The 21257-nt window shown below is 31.1% G+C and overlaps 1 protein-coding gene across 1 annotated transcript; it reads right to left on the minus strand.

The window, feature by feature from the left end:
• Positions 1-1044: 1044 nt before the first annotated feature.
• Positions 1045-4555, minus strand: LOC129291109 (uncharacterized). Its single transcript, XM_054928279.1, has 2 exons — positions 3991-4555; positions 1045-2769 (listed from the first exon to the last, which is right to left on the minus strand). Exons 1-2 carry the CDS (start codon positions 4388-4390, stop codon positions 1304-1306), a joined length of 1866 nt encoding a protein of 621 aa, XP_054784254.1. The 5' UTR covers positions 4391-4555; the 3' UTR covers positions 1045-1303.
• Between the last annotated feature and the right edge of the window lie 16702 nt (positions 4556-21257).

The following is a 21257-nucleotide window of genomic DNA, read 5'->3' on the forward strand; positions in this document are numbered from 1 at the left end:
TATTTAAGACATCACAATGTTTGTTTCTTTGTTTTAAATTTTGTGATAGTTATTTTCATGGCAATATATCAAATAAAATATACAATATAAAATTTGCAAAGACGCATTATCAATAATCATAAATAATATAACTTATTTCTATATATCCAACGTTCAAATATTAAGCTTACATTTTTTTAATAAGTATTTAAAACTTCATTCCATCAAATAAAAACTATGCAAACAGAATCAACTACCAACCAGCTTACAAAAGAAAACGAAAATTAACACACTTCTTTCATGGGAAAATGTAGTACAATCTCCCCAAATTATATAAATAGTAATATGGTCCTTCAAAATAACATAATTTCACTAAAGTCCATAGGAACCTTTATGTTAATAAATTTTAAATTAAAAAAATTATTTTATCCTCATTGATAAGTTGTGATTTCTTGTTTAATTTTTATAATTCTTTAAGTAAAAGTTGTTATTTCTTAAATAAAGTTGTGAGTATATTTTTTTATTTTAAGAACTTTTTTTTTCAATAATTAAAGTTACGTTTGATAAGTTGTGACTCTTTATTTAAGTCTTGTGATTTATAAAATAAAAGTTATTATTCCTTAAGTAAAAGTTGTGGTTGGGGTTTGTTATTTTCAATAAAAGTAAAATAGTCTTTTCTACTTTAAAATTTATAAACACATAAGTTCCTAGATACTTTAATGAAACTATGATATTTTGAGTGATTAGATTATCATTTATATAATTCAAAGAGATTTTATTATTATTTTACCTTAAATATTTGAATTTTTGTCTTGAAATAATCGCTATTGAGTGGATATCCATGGGTCGAATGCTGGGGTTCATGCTAGCTCTTGATATGTCAACATCAATCTTCAACTTGCAAGCCCTCATTAGAAAAATCCAAAAAATTTGGATTCCTTCATGGCTGCTCGATATGATAATCTCCAAATCCATATAATATTAAATAAAAAATATTAAGCAGAGAGAAACCCAATGCTCATTTAGACAAAGCTGCCAGCATCATTGCCGATCTTATCTGTCACGTTAAAAGGCAAATTAAGGAAAACTTGCATAAAAAATGGCAGATTATTACAATAATTATCAAATCCATCACTGCCATATTTTATTCCACGTTGAATAGAATATGGAGCAAGATACAAAGAAAAGAAAATAACAAAATTTTGCAGCTCTTTGTGAAATCCAAGATTCATCACCATTTTACACTAACGCGGACAACCTTATGAAGCGAGCATCCATTAATTAATTTTCTCGTTCCTATCTACACAAGATGTGCTATTCCTAATTAACCCTTCATCTCTATTTCCTTCTCGCGGTTGGCTTCTCTGGTCCCGGCGCTACCGTTCTCTGCCGGCATGACTGTGTTTTTGGTCTCCATCTCCGTCGTCACAGGTGCGGCAGACTCCTCAGCAGCGGCGGCCTCACGGAACCGCTTATAGATGTCACCTTTATAGAACTTCCTTGTTCTGGCGACTAAAATGAGAGATACAAGAGCACCAAAGAAAGTTGCAGCTGTGATGATTATAAATGACATCTTGAAGCATTCTGCCCCAACACAAACCAACTCTTTGCCTTCCTCTCTTCGTAACCCTAAAGCTGCAAGTTGCTTTTTAGCTTCTTTATCATACAAATGACCAGTGATTCTCACGTTAAGAATGTACAACCCTATCGGGCTAGCTGACCCGCCAAAATTATACAGAGTTGAATAGTACTTTAGCCCAAATAGCTCAGATATGATAGCAAAAATCAGAGGCCATTGTGCTCCAAAACTAAACCCAATGATCACAGAAGCTACGTAGAGACCTTCCTTCACGTTGAAGGCTATCAGAATATGTCCCGCACACGCCACTATGAGTATCAGAGTGAGCATGAGTGTACGAGGGAATTTATACTTGGACAGATAATATTCAGACACGAAACCTGAGAAGACACGTCCTAGGTAGTTCCAAATGCTCACCAGTGACACGAACGTGCTTATACTGTTCTTCGGGTAACCCAAGGATGCCCCAATCTGACCCAGATTGTCAATCGCAGTCAACGTCCCTCCGATCCCACAAATGCCAGCCAAGAACAGTATAATCATGTCGATACTGAACAGTGCTTGGAGAATAGTATAATCCTCGCCTCTCTCCGGCGGGCTGAAAGCATTTTGCCACCACCTTATCTCTGGTTGACCTTCTCGTCTTGCTTTGGTTATATCACCGGAAGTAGTACTTGAACTTTTACGAGCACTGGTCTCGGTTATCTCCGGCGGGTCGGCGACCACGATGTTCTTGACGGGCTCGAGGAGGGCAAGGCGTTTGGCTTGCCAGAGCTTGAACTCCTCGATGTAGACGACGGCGAGGGGGAGGAAGAGGAGGAAGAGAACGACGGCAGCGCTGAGGCCGTACTCGGACTGGTTGAAGTTGGTCTGTTTCTGGACGATGATAATGATCATGAGGAATCCAGCGAGGCCGAGGGAGATGTAGAGGAAGTTGTAGAAGACCTTGAGCTCGTTGGGGTGTCGGACCGGGGTGATGTAGCGGATGGTGCGGAGGAAGGCGAAGGAGATGGCGGCCGGAAGCCAGCCGATGAGGAGGATGAGAGCTTTAGTGTCGTCGAAGTAGAAGGCGTGGTATAGTTGAGTGATGATGGCTCCGCTCAGACCGACGTAGCCTTTGAGAATGCCGAGAACTACGCCTCGGCTTTCCGGGAAGTTCTTCACACATGTTACCAGAGACCCTGTGTTCGCGAACGTCTGCGAGTTGGCTCCTGCAATTATGCAAACCCAGATTCATCATCACAATTTTTAATTTTGATCGAAAATACAAATTAAAATACCATTGATTAAGAGGAATTATAGGCACGTTTGATTGTGTTCTCGTTTTTACCGGCCACCGCCACCGATGTCACCGTTAACCACTGTTAACGGATTCTTATTACAGGCCATCACCATGTGATACTGTCATTGGTTGATGGCTCTGAAAAAAGATTTTAAAATTGATTTTTAAATTAACATAGCCAAACAAATTTTTTCTTTTATTTTATTTGGGATAATGAAAATTTTGTCTTATAAGTCAAACCTCAATTATTATTTATTAATTAAGTCTTGAAATTTTCAAAACTATGCCTAATTCATTATTTTTTTGAGGAAGAAATAACATTAAAAGATTAACTGTGCATAGCCATGAAATTTTAAAATTCGATTAAAAAAATTAAATTTCAGATACCAGATGGCTTATCGTTGTAACTGAAGTAAAATTTAAAAAAAAAAATCAAAAGTTTCATTATCCCACTTTATTCAAAAACTACATTTTTAAAATTTAGTTTATAAAATCATTTTTTAAAATAAAAAACGGGAACTAAATAAACAAGACCTACATATTTATGTCAACAAAAATCACAATCCATGTCAAGAGGTTTTGTTCTTATTGGTGTATCTATTGTTATTGCTGTTGAAACCTGAGTGTGAGCCATAAATTCAAACGATCCATAGCTGCCCAAAGTTTTTTTTTCCCCTTCCTTTTCGTTTTTATTAAAAATAAGGTGGTAAAAAACTTTCTTGAACTACAATATAAGTAATTTTTTAAAAGTATTGCATGATCTAAAATATAAGGTATTGAGCAAATTTTATGCTTTATTTTTTTTTTACAGTTATACTCTTGCTTTAATGAAATTATTATACTTGATAAGTGCAGTTTAAATATTTCACTCAAAAATATAAATAGAAAGACGAGAATATTTTTTAAAAATCAAAATATTAACTAACGTTTTTTTAAAGCATAATCCAGAATTCATGCTAACTTTCCTGGAGTATAAAATTATAAGAATTTTTAAAAAAGATTTAGTAAATTGTGATGACAAACAAAGAAAGAAACTCTATTTATTTGTTGATTTGTTCACAAGATTAAATGATAACAACAATTTAAAAAAAATAAAAATTGAGGAGCATTGCTAATTTTGGTGATGGGTGATGAAAGCGCCGGTACGCACCTATGCAGATGTAGAGGAACATCTGCCAAACTTTGGGTTTCGAAATTCTTTGGGTCACTCCGAGCCATATCATGAAGTAGCCGAAGAAGTTGAGGACGGCGCCGATCACCAGCACCACCCACGGCGGCGTCAACTCGTTGATCAGCCCGGAGAGGATGCCCACGTTGGCGCCGACGTCCTTGAAGAAGCTCAGCAGGTTCAGGGTGGTTTGGTCGTAGCCCAGAGCAGATTTTATGTCCGGCGAGTACAAGCCGAACATGTAGGTGGCTCCCGCCGCCGCCATAACCAAAAACGACGCAAACACCACGAACCATCGGCTGCCGATCACCTGCATGGCCAGACCCTTCATGTCCGACCACCCAAGGACACCGGTGACAGGTCTTCCTCTGGCGACCACCATGGTAATTTATGAATATGTATGTCTTGTGTCGTTTTGGTGTATCAGGGAACAGAGACGGTGGTCCTCCCTAAAACGACATGACGTTCTCTTCCACCAATTGAACTCCCCCTAATATCACTGAGCACTGGCGTACGGTTTCGTTCTTCACAATAATGCAAAGTATTGGAATGGCCGAATGAATATATAGAGAGAAAGAAAGACTTCACAGTACCAATGTTCGACTAACAATGACAAAATCAACAGTTCAGGAGTTGAATTAATTTATATTAAAATTTTAAATTTAAATTCTAAAATATATAATTATATTAAATAAATATATCAAATTCTAAAATACATGTGAAGTTATAGTTGATAATAACGATTTTACACATGAAATTTAAATTCTAAAATATATAATTATATTAAATAAATATATCAAATTTTAAAGTACCTGTAAAGTTATCGTTGGTAATAACGCTTTTACATATGAAATAATAACGATTCAGATTAGTTTAAGCAAGATTTGATAAAAGCCGCAATACAAGGAATCAAGACAAGCCTTAATAACAGTCTGACTATTCAAAAATCATTGACCTGTATGATTTGGGGATGACAACTGGTCCACACATGTGCCAGTCATTCTGACACATGGGAAAATGAAAATGAATATATATGTCATAATTCAAAAACTCATAGCTGGATCTGCAGATATGAGATAAGTTCTCAAAATTATATATATATATATATATATAGACTGGATAAAATAAATAAAAAACAGTAATTTAGTGGGCAAAGAGTTGTCCTGGTGGAGTGAAAATGCTAATTTCTTATTAGATTCTGAATCAATATCAAGCATGTGGGGATTATATATATATATATATATATGATTGAGGCATAAGAATTAATTAGTATATATTCTCTTTAGTCTTATTTATAGGGTAGAATGAATTTCTTTTTTGTTTTATCTATAAGTCATATCAATAAATTTTAATTATAAGTTTTTTCTTTTATTCTTCATTGAATGCTAGAGAAAAAATTATATTGTTAAAATAAGTATTTGATAAAGGCAAAATTCAAAATTCATTAAATTTTTAAATAGAGTTAATGAGTATTAAGGGTTACCTTGATTCTAATAAAACATGTTAAAAGTGATTTATAAATACAATTAGAGAAATATATGAATTAATGCAAAAGCTCAACAAAGAAAAGTCTCCATTAATAAGGTGCGTATTTTGAATGACTTATTATTTTTCTTTGAAGAGCAACTGATCAATTGGATTGCGAGTTGTTAAGGATTTAAAAAAAAAATTGAGAAACAAGCTTCCGTGATCATTATCATGTCAAACTGAAATAAGTTTTGTGTGAGAGAAGAATAGTTTGAAGGCAATTTAATTTATATGCCGCCACGTTCTTCGTATAATTAAGCTTAAGTAGCTCTCGAGCTTAATTTGTGGTTGGAGTATGCGGAAGAAGAAATTAAAAAATATAGGGAAGAAAATAGTCGAAATATCAAGATGAAATGATATTTAAGGAAAAAAAGATTGAATTAAATTTAAATAAAAACTAAAAATTATAAATAATAACCAAGAGTTGTGATATGTATGACAATTTTTTTTAATAAATTGGAAAATTTTACTTGTTAATTATTATTTTAATAAGGTGCAAGTCATAAAATGGAAGTAACACTTTTAGACTAGTTTACTAAAAAAAAAAAATCATCTTCATTTTAGATTTCCAAGTCTCTGGGTCTTTAAAGAGATTCCCAAATACCAAACATGATATAAATAATTAAAATGGAAAAATTGATTTGGACGTCATATGAATAAAGTGAGGAATAGAAGTCAGCCCCCAAAAGGATTTGACACAACGTTCTATTACCCACGCAGACACGCTTTGCAATTCCAACACACGTTGCTGCGTGCACATACAATCAAAAAGGACCCAAAGGTGAACGACAATAACCCAAGAGCGATAAAACAACAGTACATAGTGAGTCTAACAAACACTCAAAAAAAAAAAAAGTCTCATGCAGTCATATTGAAGCTTTTCGAACTTTTCTCGGCCCTCCGTTTGGATTATATGCACTTACTTTTTCAGAAGCAAAAGGTTGGCTACACCAAACCTATCGTTGGTTTGGTTATAACAGCCTCACTTTCCCAAGGTTGGTCCAAATGTGAAATTAAATCTTGATATGAAAACACTATTAATGGGGAATTTGTAAATATCTTTATGAGAGAATTACATTCAAGAAGCATTTGAATAAACTATTTATAGACAATAACCAATATAGAATAGATTGTTATTATGGGAATGTAGATTTGCCTTTTTTAAATTGGAAGTTATTGTTAGTCCTTGTCTATGATTAATTTGCTTGAGTGGTCCTTGAATGTGAGTTTTCTCATATTTATAAGAGTTATTTTAGTATGAAAGCATGCCTTGTCTTTGATGAGCTTGGGACCAGCTCATATAAACTTTTATTTTTTTCAAAATTGTAAAGGTGCATTTTTCGTTTGAATAATTTTTTGAAGAGCACTCAGTACTCTAAATTATTTGGTGTAATATTTTGCCCCTAGAGTAATTAAAATGTGATATTTTTTACTTTGACATTAAATAATAGACGTTGACTATTAATATAATGTGAGAGAAGGTAGTTTAACTATCTAACAAACGTTTGCAATTATTTAATGTTAGGGTGAAGAATGCTACCTTTTAATTACTTTAGGGGCAAAAATGCCACGCCAAATAGTTTAGGATATTAGATATGTAACATCTTGAATTATAATTCTTAGTTAATTAGTAAGATAATTAGGTTTAATTTGCTAATGGAGTAGCGGATAATTAAGAAAGGCTAAAGATTAACGTGATATATGGTTATAGAGAGCTAATAGATGTTGTTGGGTTGTGATTTCAGCCTTAAGATTGAGTCTGGAGTGAAGTTAGGCCACCTAGGCATGAAAAAGTGAGAAAAACAAAGAGGAATGATTCTATGCCACATGCCACGATGTACAGGCCAATTAGAACTCAAAGATCCCTCTCTATACCACATACTATGGTGTTTGGCACAGCTGTTATGGCGCATGGTATACTTTCTTTAGAATTAAGATACAAAACTAATGCAAAAAACAGAGAAAAATAAAAGAGAAAATGAGAAAAGGAGAAGGATGAGACTTAAAGCTTTGCTAGGGCTTCAATTTTAAGGTTAGAAGCATTTTAAAGCTATCAAATCCTAAAAGTAAGTTTTCTAACCTATTCTTCTTCCTTCCCAACCCATTTTCTTAAGTTTATGTTAGGGTTTGATAATGGTAGACCATTTTCGGTCCATATAGGCTATGAGTCTGAACCTGTTGACTCAAATAGAGTTAATAAGAGTTGCTTAAGACATTTAAACCCAAGGATAATGGATTTACATGTTTTGGTGATTATAAGTGTATTAATAGCCAAAAATGTCATTTATTATAGTGGTTAGACTTTGTTGGAAGCTGGTAATGAGCCTAGAAATAATTAATGGAACTAATGTGAGCTAAAGAGAGTTAATACATGTAACATCCTGAAAATTTAACCTCCAATAATTAAGTAATCAAGCATCATTAATAAGATTTATGTGGTGTGTGATCAGAGGAGAATAATAAGTATTTTTAGTTGGAACTTCAGGTACAATTTAGGTTTAAAGTAAAATTGGGTTACTTGGGGATCAAAAGTGAAGAAAAACAAGTTGAAAAGCCTCTGTGTCATATGCCACAATGCATGCATGGTACACCGCGACGCACAAGGCCACAAGGCGAGAAACTGTATTCTCTATACCACATGTGTAAATTTTACAAAGATAAATCACAAATTAATGCAAAAAATAGAAGGAAAGTAAAGGGAAACATAAGAATTTGTACTTGCTCTACTAGGGCACAAACTAGGGGAGGATTTGAAAAGGTTTGAAGCTTCAAATCATCTAGGTTAAGATTCTTAAACCCTTTTCTTTTCTACTTTCTCAAGGATTTGAGTTAAAGTTTGAATGATGATGATGATTTCAATCCATATAGGTTATGAGTCCAAACTCATTGACTCAAATGGAGTTAATGGGAGTTTTTTAGACTATTAAAATCTAGTATTAATGATTTTAATGGTTGTTGTAATATCCAAAAAAGTTAAGCTTGATTAGTTAACTTAATGAGTATGATTAATGAATTAATAATGTGTGTAACCAGATGGGCCTAATTGATGCAATTAATTATGATTTTAGCCCTAAAAGTGGGTCCAGATTAATGGTAGGCCATCGGGGCAAGGAAGGAGGAAGAAAAAGTAAGGTGAAGCCCTTTATGCCACATATTGCAGTGTGTGATCAATTTGCTGCGGCCCATAGGGGTAGATTTAAATGTAACGAACTCTCTGTGCCATGTGCTATGATGAAGGTTAGCATACATCGCAACGCATGGCCAGAAATTAAATATATCTAGTTCGTATCTGCACAAGATAAAAATAGAGAAGAAGAAGGAGAAACACGAAGAGCACCACTTAGCTCTGTTAGAGCATGACCTTGGGGATTATTGATGATATTTTAGAGCTTCCTAACTTATAAGGTGAGTGTATGTTTCTTCTTTCTTCCCTTCTCTTCCTCACTTATAGAGATTTGAGTTTGGGTTTAAGCATTAATGGTGATTTTCAGTCCATAGGAGCTATGGGCTTGAACCCATCGGTTAAAATAGATATAATGGGAGTTGTTTATAGTAGATAAATTCTACATTGATGATTTTATTAAGAGTTTGTTAGGTAGAGCCATTAATATATGAAAATTGCCATTAATGATGTAGTTGGGGGAGTTTGATATCCTTTAATGGCGGTTTGAAAATTTATCAATGATAATGTATATTGATGGAACCTAGTGAACCAATTAAGTATAAATGGGTAGTAAATTTATGGATTGATAGAATAAAGTGTGTGAAGATTAATGTTGAAAAACTCATCAAATGGGATAATGATGGTATTGTTGTATTGTGTTTGTAGTGTGAATCATTGTGGCACCATTCAAGCTTGTGAGAAGCTTTAGAAGTGTTTTGTATGAGGGGTAAATCTTTGATCTCTCAAAGGTTTGAGGTAATTAGAAAAAACCTAACTTTATATTATTGAATATTAATTGGTTATTGATTAAAAATGGGTTGATTTGGATTATAATTTATATTTTGAATCACAGATGCAATTTTGGCAAATGATGAACTTGTGAATGGCTTGCTAAATGAAAACCTTTTTCATGCCACCCATTTGTGACTTATGAATTTAATTATGGCATGTTATTGTGGGTGGAGAATTGTGATGTGTAATGTGTTGAGCATGTAGAGTATTTAAGTATGAGTATGTGAGTTTATATGCTATGAATTGATTATTTAAAATGCATATTCTATGTAAAATGTGAATAGTATGATTATTGGCGGGAGTTCACCTAAGGAGAGGAGTAGATTGATTTAAATCTACATGGTACTGATACTAACCATTAGAATTAGGAATTTGCTTTAGCATTGACTGTTAGAATTGGGAGATAGGCCGTGTCCCATGATTGATTCGGGACTATCCCACTTATTCTATGAGGGACTCAAACCTAATTACTCTCGATTGATTTATGAGGAGGTTAAATTAGGGGTACAACACTTCATAATTATTAGTATTAGGGGAAAATGGATTACACAAGGAAGCGAGTAACCCTGGCCTGGTAACTCCTCACAAGTGAAAGTTTGGGTTAGTTCGTGAAGGATGTAGCCACATGATAGCTACCGATTTTATGTCAAAGGTAATAGGAGGATATAAGGTTGGCATTTGATCGTGCATTTAAATTTGGTCACATAGTTGTTAGTATTGTGGTTGAGTAAGTATTAAGGGCGTATGGTTGGTATTATTGTGACTCTAGGATGTGCATTAACATTTTGTGGATATGAATATGTACCCTGAGCTTGGTCAAATGGCTATTAGTATTATGAACTGTGGCTAAACCCATCATATATATTATGTTTGTATATTTTTACCTATTTGCATTTGTTTATAATTGATATGCAATTGTAAAGATTAGGTGAAACTTGTTACTGAGTGATTATACTCACCCCTCAATTCTCAATATTTTCAAGGCCTAGCTCATCGAATCCAGTTAGGGGAAAACATTTTGAGGCGTAAAATTGTGGTGAAATCTTGCTTTCATACCTCTTTACTCTATTTTTGTGTTGATGTTGTATAATTGCCAACTAGGATCATATGTCATTATTTTGTACTATTTGCATTACTATAGTGTAAACTTGTGTATTTTGTGCCCTGGGTTAGTGAGTTTTGATTGTAAACTCATGGTTAGGGCTAAAATACTCGTACAAGTAGGAACATGTATATTTTGAATAATTTGAAATGAAAATGATGGTTTTGTGCATGAATTTCCTCCCCCTTGTGTTTTGTGAATTTAGGGTTGAGTGATGATTTTGAAAAATAAGTATTTTTGATTGTGTATGGTGTATTGCATGAGTCCACTAGAGTCTATTGAATGTGGTCAAAGAGTCGGTGTAAGCTTTTGGCATTTGTGATTGAGTTAGGATACCAAAATTTTGTATTTTATGTGAAAAGTAGTAAAAATAGGTTTTGGTATCTTGTTATAGAAAATAAATTTGACTGTGAATTGTGCCATTACCTAAAGTTAGGAGAAAGCTCTAGATAGACATCGAACCATCTTAATTAGACATCTGACAGTGATTTAGAACGCATCTAAAGTTTGCTCCTACTGCTGTCAAATGACAGTAGTTAATACTATCAAATTCATGCAATGTGTCGTAGTGGACGGCATAGCGGTGAGTAAGCTGTGGCAAATAGGTCATTTTTTATACAAAACATAGTTTTAAGTTTTAAAACTTATTGTTTTGGGTCCCATATGATTTTTAATCTTTCATATTATTTTAAAACTCTAATTTGAGCATATCAAATGTTTGTTAGAGACTATATATATTGAATTTAGGGATCCTATTGTAAATTATTTGAGAATTCTTCTCATTTTTGTGATCTTACAACTTTAGTAATTTTTTGAGGGTTAATCCTTGATTACCTTAATTATGGAGTTAAATATGGTTAGGTAAAGGGGACCTTACAGTTGTTGGATGATGAGTTCCATAAATGCCCAAAAATGAACATTAAATCTATAATTATTATAGTTGTTGAGGTATTAATGGCAATGTGGGTATTACATAAAGTTATATAATGTTAAAGATAGTTAATAAACCTAATGGGTAGGCCAAATATAAGCAATATGGGCATTGGGTGAGCTAGAAATGAAAAGTGAGTTGAGAATTGTGTGTGCTTGACATTGTTGATGAAATCCAACTTTATTGATTGTAGATTGAGCTCTTGAACACCATTGAGGCTTGAAAAATTGAACTTGAAAGCTTAAAATTGAGGGGTAAATCATTGATCTCTCAAAAGTTGAAGGTAATTGAGAGAATTTTACTTTAAGAAATTATATGTTAATTGTGTTGTGATGTTAAATATATATTGTACTTATGAATTGTGATTGGCAAATGTGTGTATCATGCAATGAAAGGTTATGTTTATATATTTACTTCAAAAATGAATTGTCAATGTTACAAAGGTGATCTTTCGAAGTGAATGGAAATTGAAATTATGTGTGAAATTGAATAGTTGATGATGATTGTGATATTGACGGATGGTTGGATTTAAAAATAGTGGATTATGTGATAAGTATGAAAAGGAGTATTGATGCTTGCTTAGGTAGTACACGGTTGTGAGCCCAATGTGTTGTCTTTGATAATGTCTAAATGAGCTTGTGAAAATTGAATAAGTATCACATATGGCATGATTTGTGGGTGGGAGTTCACTTAAGAATTAAGAGTAGAGGAAAATTCATATGATATTTAGGCTATCTTTCGATGCACGAGGATATAGCCTTGTCCCATAGTTTGTCAAAGGATTGTCCTATAGTTTGTCAAAAGACTAGAACCTAACTTTTTCTTCCAGTTTATTGAGAAGAATAGCTTAGGAATATGACACCTCAAAGATTTAAGAGTAAGGGAAGCCGTGATCTAAGAGTAAATATTGTAATCTTGGTTAGGTCATACCTCACAATTGGTGAGCTTGGGTAATATATTCATACGAACGGAGCCTTATTAGGTGCTATAACCCACGGTTTCAATCGAAGGAAATAAGAACGATATAAGGTTGGTTGATCATTGTCTATGTAAACTTATGATATGTCACATGTTTTGAGTTGTGGCAAGTTGATGATATATTGGGTCATGATCACATGGCTAAGTGTCTTGTAATTATGTACCCAGGATGTATGAGATGAAAATGTGCTAATTGGATTAGTAAGATATGATAGGTGTTAAAGCATGTTTTAAGAACTTGATTCTATATGCAGGTGTTCATTTACAATTGATATATAACTATATAAGGTAGGTTTTATTTTGATTACTGAGTAGTTAGACTCACCCTTTTTATTTAATACTTTATAGGCTCTAGTTCTGGTACAGAGAGGGATAAGACTCGAGAGGCTACAAATTAGTTCATTCATACTATATGCCTCTAGTTTACATTTATTTTATGTAACAGAATATTGTTACTAATTCTAGGTTGCATATTATTGCACTTGCACTATTTTGTTATTGTAAATATTTAAATTGTATTTTGGGCCTTGAGTAATTGTGTATATGAGATATATATGTTGATAGGGCCAAAATACTAATGTAAATGTAGAAATAATGTTTTAATCATGTTATGATGGATTTTGATGCAATATAAAGCAAATTACCTCCCTCTCTATTTTTAGTGAAAAAGGAGTTGATGAGTGATTTTATGTTAAACTGATATTTAAGTGCATGTGATATGTTGTATTGATAGTCCTAGGTTCAATAGATATGGTCTAGGTGTTAGGAATAGCTTTTGATATTTGTTATGAGTTTTGGACACCCTTTTTATGTGAAAGTTGTAAAAAGTGGTAAAAATATGTTTGGATGTCCAACTTCTTGGTGTAACTTGCTTTGAAAGTAAAACTCGTGCCATTAACTAGTTTGTGAAAAAAACTTTTCATAGACACCTATATCATGTCTTTTAGATGTTGAATAGAGAATCAAGATGGATCAAAAGTTCCTCGATTCTGCTATCAAATGACAACATAATCTACTATCATTTGCATACAACACACCGTGGTGTAGCATGCACGAGCCACAGTGCAGTGCCTTATTCTATAGCCAATAAATTGTTTTTTAACTGTTTTTAATTTCTTTCACTCCTTTAAGGTATTCCATGCTTCCATAACTTGTTTTAACTCTAATATTCAAGTTCATGATTGATTTAAACTTATTTTGACTATGAAAACTTGGGATCCCGTATTTTAAAAATTATAACTTGGTAATCTTCTTAAAGGGTTAATCCTTTGATTATCATGATTTGATTGGTTAATTGTGATTAGTAGAGTGAGATTTTATAATACACCTAATAGGTAGGCTTAAATGTAAGAAATAATGGCTTTGAGTAATTTAGAAGTGGAAAATGAGAATTGGAAGTGTGTATTTGACAATGTCAATAAGTTTAGACTTGACTAATTATAGATTAATTTTCTGGGCACCATATTTGACTTGGAAAGCAAGCTTGGAAGCAAATATTGAGGGCTAAACCTTTAACGTTTCAAAGGTTTGAGATAACTATGATCTTTAGTTTAAGGTCATACGACACCCTAGAGATTTAAGAATAGGGGAATTAAGCCGTGGTTCAATAGTGAATACTATGATCTTTGGTAGGGTCATATCTCACAATTAGTAAGCTTAGGTAGTTTAGTCACATGAACTAAACCTTGATTGATATTATAGCCTATAGTTTCAGTCAAAGGAAATAAGGAGGAATCATCATGCATATGTGTATTTGACATGTCACATGGTTGTCTGTATTGTGGCAATGTCCATCATTATTGTTGATTGAACTATTGTCACATGGTTGCCTGTATTGTGGCAATGCGTCTCGGAATATGAATATGTGAAATATTTGATAGCAAGATGATGGTGAATTTGTAATACACATATGTTATATATGATGTTATGAAAATGAGTTTATTTGTAAAAGCACCCTCTTGTGCTATGTGTAATCTCATATTTTTGTGTATTCAACTCTCTTTTATTGCTAGAAATCAATTGATATGTAACTACATAGGATGGCATACCTTGGTTACAGAGTGGCTAGACTCACCCCTCTCTTTTAATATTTTACATGCTCTAGCTTTAGTGTAGAAAAGGGAAAGACCTTAAAGGCTTAGGAATTCATGGATTTCCTACTGTAAAACCTTATCATCTTATTTATTTTATGTAATACATTGAATATTTTCAATTACGATACATTTTGTTTACACTTGCACGATACTGTTGTTAATGAAACTAAGATGTATTTTGAGCTCTGGAATGTTATATGTAAAATGTTAAAGTATTGATAGGGCCAAACACTAGTGTAAGTATAGGGATATTGATTCGATCATAATTGTGAATGTTGATACAGATAGTCTTAAATCCTTGGAATGGATAGATTTATGTGTGTCTGGTGTTATACAAATAGTCTTAAGTCCTTTAAGTGTGTTCTAGGTGTTAAGAATTGCTTATAGTACACGTGTAAGATTTTAAACACACTTGAATTGTGAAAAGTGTGAAAAGTTATAAAAATGTATTTGGGTATTCAACTTCTTTATGTGACTTAATTTGAAAGTAAAACTTATGCCATTAGCTAGTTTATGAAAAGAGCTTTCTGTAAACATCAAGATCACCTGATTTGAACATTGGACAAAAAAATGAGGCATGTCGAAAGTTGCTCCGAGCTACTATCAAATGACGGTAGAATTGCTATATGTTATGTGCAACACGTCGCGACACTTGGTACAGAGAGAGATAGCCACGACTCATGTGCACATGCCACAAGACGTCCCTCTATTTTTCATGACTTAATGTTTTTCAATAGAATTTGACTCTTTTTATTTTTATGAGGTATCTCATGCTTCTGAAATAATATTTTACTCTAATTAAAAATTTGATAAATGATTTTTTAAATAATTATAAATTATAAAAACTTAAGAACTCATGTCTATAAATTATAAACTTAGTGATCTTTATTGGAGCTAGGCCCTTGAATACCTTGGATTTGCAAACTTAATTGTGATTAAGTATTTGAAGATATTGCAGGATGCTCCTCGAAGAATACTTCAAAAGCAAAAATATACTTTATCCTTTTAAAAAAATATGAACTCATTTTTCTCTGGTTAACTTCCAACATGCATAATGTTGTTATTATTGATATTTTTTTCACTTAGGCACTAAGCATAAAGAAGGGGAAATATATTTAAACTTAAATTTATGTTTTGCAATTAATGGACCATACTATGAGACTCTAGATAATTCAAATTCTACCCTCAATTTCTATACCCTTGTTGTAGGAGCATACTCCCTCCATGTTTTATTGTCACAGAAACTAATACTTTTAGCTTATATTTAAAAAAAAATCAGTCATTTTAATAAGTATTTAATATATATTTCTTAAATTACATCTCAAAATTTACATTAACGAGAGGCGATTAATGTATGCTTATATTGATTAATACAGGATATTTTAGTTTATTTTTTTTATTTTTAGATGTAATTATAATAGTTAACTATTTTTTTAAACTGTGTGATAAAATTTTTTATATATATATAAATAAATGAAATATTTTAAATGGAGGGGAGGTGATATGGGTCCATGAGAGTTATGTTGGGTTAACAACTTGTAAAGCTACTTGAAACTAGCTATAACGACCTTTTTGGATTGTAGTTTATGAGGTCTAGAAATCCAACTTATCTTTTTTTTTTTTTGTTGTAAAAAAATAGAATACATACATATATAAAGGAGCGTGGTCTGCATTTAGCATTTATTTCTAATTAAGTTCCCTCACCGTCTGGGATATGGAATTGCCCGTTCTTTTGTCCAGCCAAATGCAATTAATGCCTGCCTTTTTTGATACGCCTCAAACCACCGACGTTACACATCCCAATGCTTGGCTTTGTGTGTAAATTATTTTTAATCAAAGTTAATAAAAATTAATTATCTATATAAAAATATAACAATATTTTAATTTTATTTTAATTATTATAAATAAAAAATAATTTTTTAAAAATAAATTAATGATAATATTTATTTTTCTCTCTTTTTAATTTAATAAAAGTATAATAATTCATTCATTAAAAAATATGTCAATAAACTCTTAAATTTAGGAATAAAAATGTTCTAGAAGATTTATTATATATAAAGACGGAGAGAGTATATATTAAGAAATAATTTTAAGTACCTAAAACTCATTAACTCTTATCTAAAAATTTAATAATTTTTTAATTTTATCTCTATTAAATTTACATACTTTAACAATATATTTTTTCTCTTTAAAATTCAATATTGTTGGTCAAATGGAAAAATTTGGGATAAAAATTTAATGAGGTGACTTATAAATAGAATAAAATAAATATATTCTATACTATAGAAAGGATGTACATCTTTCGAGGTTGTTAAACTAATATTAAGTAAGCTCGTAATAGAAATGTAAACTTGAATCATAAACTCGTAAGAATTTATTTTTATTAATAAATAGCTATTAAAAGTATATAACTGAATAATAAAAACATAAAATATGATCATAATTTGATTTGAATATATTTTAAATATAAATTATTAAAATTAAATCTAACTATATTGATAGATTATCATACTAAACATAAAAATTTTAAAACAAGACAACTTAATTTGTTATTTTTTTTATTAATATTAATTTTTGCTTTTTGAGTTTGATTTTCCTTTTAATTGTGTCCTATTACTTCTATGAAGTGAGTTCTATACAATATATATATATATTTATATATATAATTTTCTCAACTCAATTAAAAATTGACAAGTTTAGCAAATTTAATTAATTGCAACTAGTTTAGGGTTTATGAATAAATTGATATGATTTTGTAAATTAAAAACGTAAAAACAATGAACTCAAAGAGTTAACTCATAAATTTAACTGAATTTCATCTAATCTGAGTTTATGAGTGAGTTAACACGATTTTATACGCTAAAAATATAAAAATAATAAATTCGAAAAGTCAATTCGAGAGTTTGACAATTATGACATCTTTTATTATTATCTTTGGTTCTATTTATAAGACATAAAAAATAATTTATTTAGTTCTACTTATAAATCATATCATTTACTTTTTATTATAAGTTTTTCCTTTTACTTCCATTAAATATTAGTGAGAGAACATATATGTTACTCTCTCTATCTTAAATTATAAAATATTTTTAGAAGAGATTTGGAGTTTCAAAATATAAAGCATTTTGAGAAGATTAAAATTTTATCAAATAGTCATATTTTAATATTACCTTTTATCTTTCTATTTAATTTTTATATAACTTTCTTTTCAATATACTTCTTTCAGTTCTTATTATAAAATACTTTCAATTATTTCACACATTTTAAGAAAGATTATTATTTTTTTTATTGATGTCATAAAAAGGTAAGACATGCTTTTATTTTTACTTTTAACTTTAAATAATAATATAATTATATTAAATATACTCACGTTAATAAAAAGGGTAAAATTAAAAAAATAGTTTAATTATTATAAGATATCTTATATTTTAGATTAACAATTTCTTATAAAAGGTGCCTTAAATAGGATTGTAGGAAGTATTAAATAATGAGTATTTTTAAAATTTTATATTTTTATTTTTTAAAAAATTATTAAGTGTATTTAATAAAATTTATTTGTACGTAAAGTTTTGTTTAAAAATATACTATAATTTTGGAACAAAGGGAGTATTAAAGTATATATATTTAATAGAGATAAAGTTAGTAATTTAATTTTAATATAGAGTTAATAAGTTTTAAAAAAATTTTTAATTTCAATAAAATTAGAAAGTATATATATATATATTTTACATTTAATATCTTAAAATGTCATAAATTAAGGGCAAACATTTCTCCTAATAAAAGGAGTTATAAATTATAAGCTTATATAAATGCAAAAAAAATATCTTCAACATCAAAAGAATTCCCTCAAATTGATCAGCTCCACAAATATCAAATTTGACTCAGTAATCATGAATATCGGATACTTAATCAAAAAAAATGTCACAAATTTACACGCCACATTACATTTAAGTTGCTTCGGGCTCTAAATGAGAAGGACATCAAATTCAAGATTTGTTAAAAGGACATCAAATTTCCCCTCCATTTAATTTTTCCAACTGCCCTTATTCGATCCTTGATATCATCGCCCAACCACCTTTGTTCTCTTACTTTTCTTTTTCTCCTCGCAGCTAACACGGATCTGGATCCTCTCAGTATTCATTTTTCTCAGCGTCCCTCAACGTCTCAATTTTACACCTTGGATCTGGATTCAATATTCCATACTTTACCACATCAACCTATATTAAAATAATTTAATTTTTTTAAAAAAAATCTAAAAAAGATTTTTTTATTTTCTATTCTCAAAACTTATTCTAAAAATTTATTTTACAGATCTTTTGTAAAGAAACTTTCAGTCTAGCTTATTTAAATTCTAGCCTAATCTATTTAATAAAAATTTGTTTAAAAAAATCTACAGAGTGAGCATTCAAATTTTGGCCTGACCTTGTTCTAAAAATTTTTTTCTTTAGATTTTATAAGCATGTTTTTATTAAATAGGTCATGCCAGAGTTTGAAAAAGCTAAACTATAGATTTGCTTAAATAAGTCAAGCCAAAATTTGAATGAGCCAGACTGTAAGCTTACCCTGTAGATTGTTTTTAAACAGATTTTTATAAAATATGTCAAGCTAGAATTTAAATAAGTTAGATTGTAAGTCCCTATGCAAAAATCTACAAAGTAATTTTTAGAATAAGTTTTGAAAATAGAAAATGGAAAAAAAATCTAAAGAAAGAATTATTTTTAAAAAATTAAATTATTTTAATATAGGATGATGTGGCAAAATATAAAACATTGGATACAGATCTAAGGGGCTAAATTGAGATGCTGAGGGATGCTGAGAAAAATGGATACTAAAAGGTTCCGGATCCCAACTAACACTTCGTTTTCATTATTTGAAAGAAAGGATGGATTGTAAAATTGTTAAACTTGCTTTGAAAGCTGATATGAGTAAAGGGTACGATCATGTTGAGTGAGATTTTTTGCATGCTGTTTTGATTATAATGGATTTTGATGTGAAATGGCTGAATTGTATTATGGAGTGTGCTTCGTCTATGGAATTTGAATTGATGATTTTTTATAAAAGTATTGCAACAAGCCTTAAAATAGTGTGAGACAAGGAGACCCTCTATCTTTCCTTTTCTTTTTTATAGTCACTACTAATGTTTTATCTCAAATGGTTCTTTATCATGTTGAAAATGGTCATTTGAAGGGTATAAGATTGGCAAAGGGATGTCCAGTGTTATCTCATCTATTTTTTTACAAATGACTCGCTCTTTTTTATGAAAGTTGAGAGGGAGAATTGTCTAATTTTTTTAAAAAAATATTGTCGACATTTATTGCACTGCCTCTGGACAAATGGTCAATCTGTATAAATCTTATTTGTTTCTTTTCCTACCAATGGTAGTAAGGAGTTGATAGAGAGGAAATTTCTTCTGTCTTGCAAATTTTTTTATGTAGATTAGCATGAAAAATATCTTGGTTTTCCTGTTATTTGGGGTTGTTCTACAGCGGCTTCACTAGCTTTTGATAGGAATAAGGTAAGTTTGAAGATTCAAGGTTGGAGGCAAAGATTGTTGATTTTCTCTAGCAGGGAAGTGTTAATAAAAGCTGTTGCAAATCCTATTCTGGTTTATCCTATGTCTTGTTTTTCCTTTTCTATTAGAACTTGTAAAGAATTAGATAGATTGATTTTTGAATTTTGGTAGGGAAACGGTGAGGATGGCAGTGGTAAATTTCATTGGAGGAAATGGAGTTTGTTAACCAAGTCTAAAATGAAAGGAGGATTGGGTTTTTATGATTTTAAAGCCTTCAATATTGATATTGCCCTCTTGGCTAAAACAACATGGAGATTTGTTGAACCTTGGTATTAATGATTACAAAAAAAAAAAAAGAGAAGATTATGTTTTACAAGTTATCTAATCTTAACTAAAAATCAATTAGCTAAATATTGAACTAAAACTGACATAATAGCTTATCTATGTAGCAGAATCTCTTTGTTCTGAAGTAATTCTACCTTAGTTAAGTATTTGACTTAATTATAATCCTTATGCTAGAGATTTTCAGTTGCACCCTGTGTTAAAAATATTTTTTTGAAACTTTTTTAAGCTAAGTGTCTTTACCATCAATATTATACCTTTAACACCAATACTACCTATTCTGTTCCTTCATCTCTTTCCTTCATTCTTGTGTCGAGCTCTAAATAACACTGGTATTAGAAGTTTCTAACATCGGTATTATCCTGGGTGTTTGTTCAAATTGATCTTTTCTCGTTTGATTATCCTTAATTAGCATTGGTACTTTTTATATAACATCAATATTGCACCTCTCTTCTATCTTGATCCATTTTTTTGGATAAGTTAACACCTATGCTATTAAGTAGCATCAGTACTTGATTGCTTATAACTCCATTAACACTTGCATTAGTAACATAGCATCAGTATTGCTTCTTAACTTCTCTTACAGGGGCTAAGTGTTAAATATCTATCTTTAGTGTTATATTCTCTAACACCCATGCTAAGTTGGTTCTTGCATAATATTCTTTATTTTTTTCAAAATTGTTAAAAATCTTTATCATTTATGAAGAAGCCCAGCATTGATACTATTAAAGCAACACATGTGCTAAACTTCTTTGGAAAAGGCTTTTCATCTTTATAGTACTAGTGCTATCATTAGTAACAATGGTACT

Source organism: Prosopis cineraria, unplaced genomic scaffold (assembly GCF_029017545.1).
Source record: "Prosopis cineraria cultivar Desert tree isolate PC_DT_omini unplaced genomic scaffold, ASM2901754v1 PC1, whole genome shotgun sequence".
In the NCBI taxonomy this organism is placed as follows: Eukaryota; Viridiplantae; Streptophyta; class Magnoliopsida; order Fabales; family Fabaceae; genus Prosopis; species Prosopis cineraria.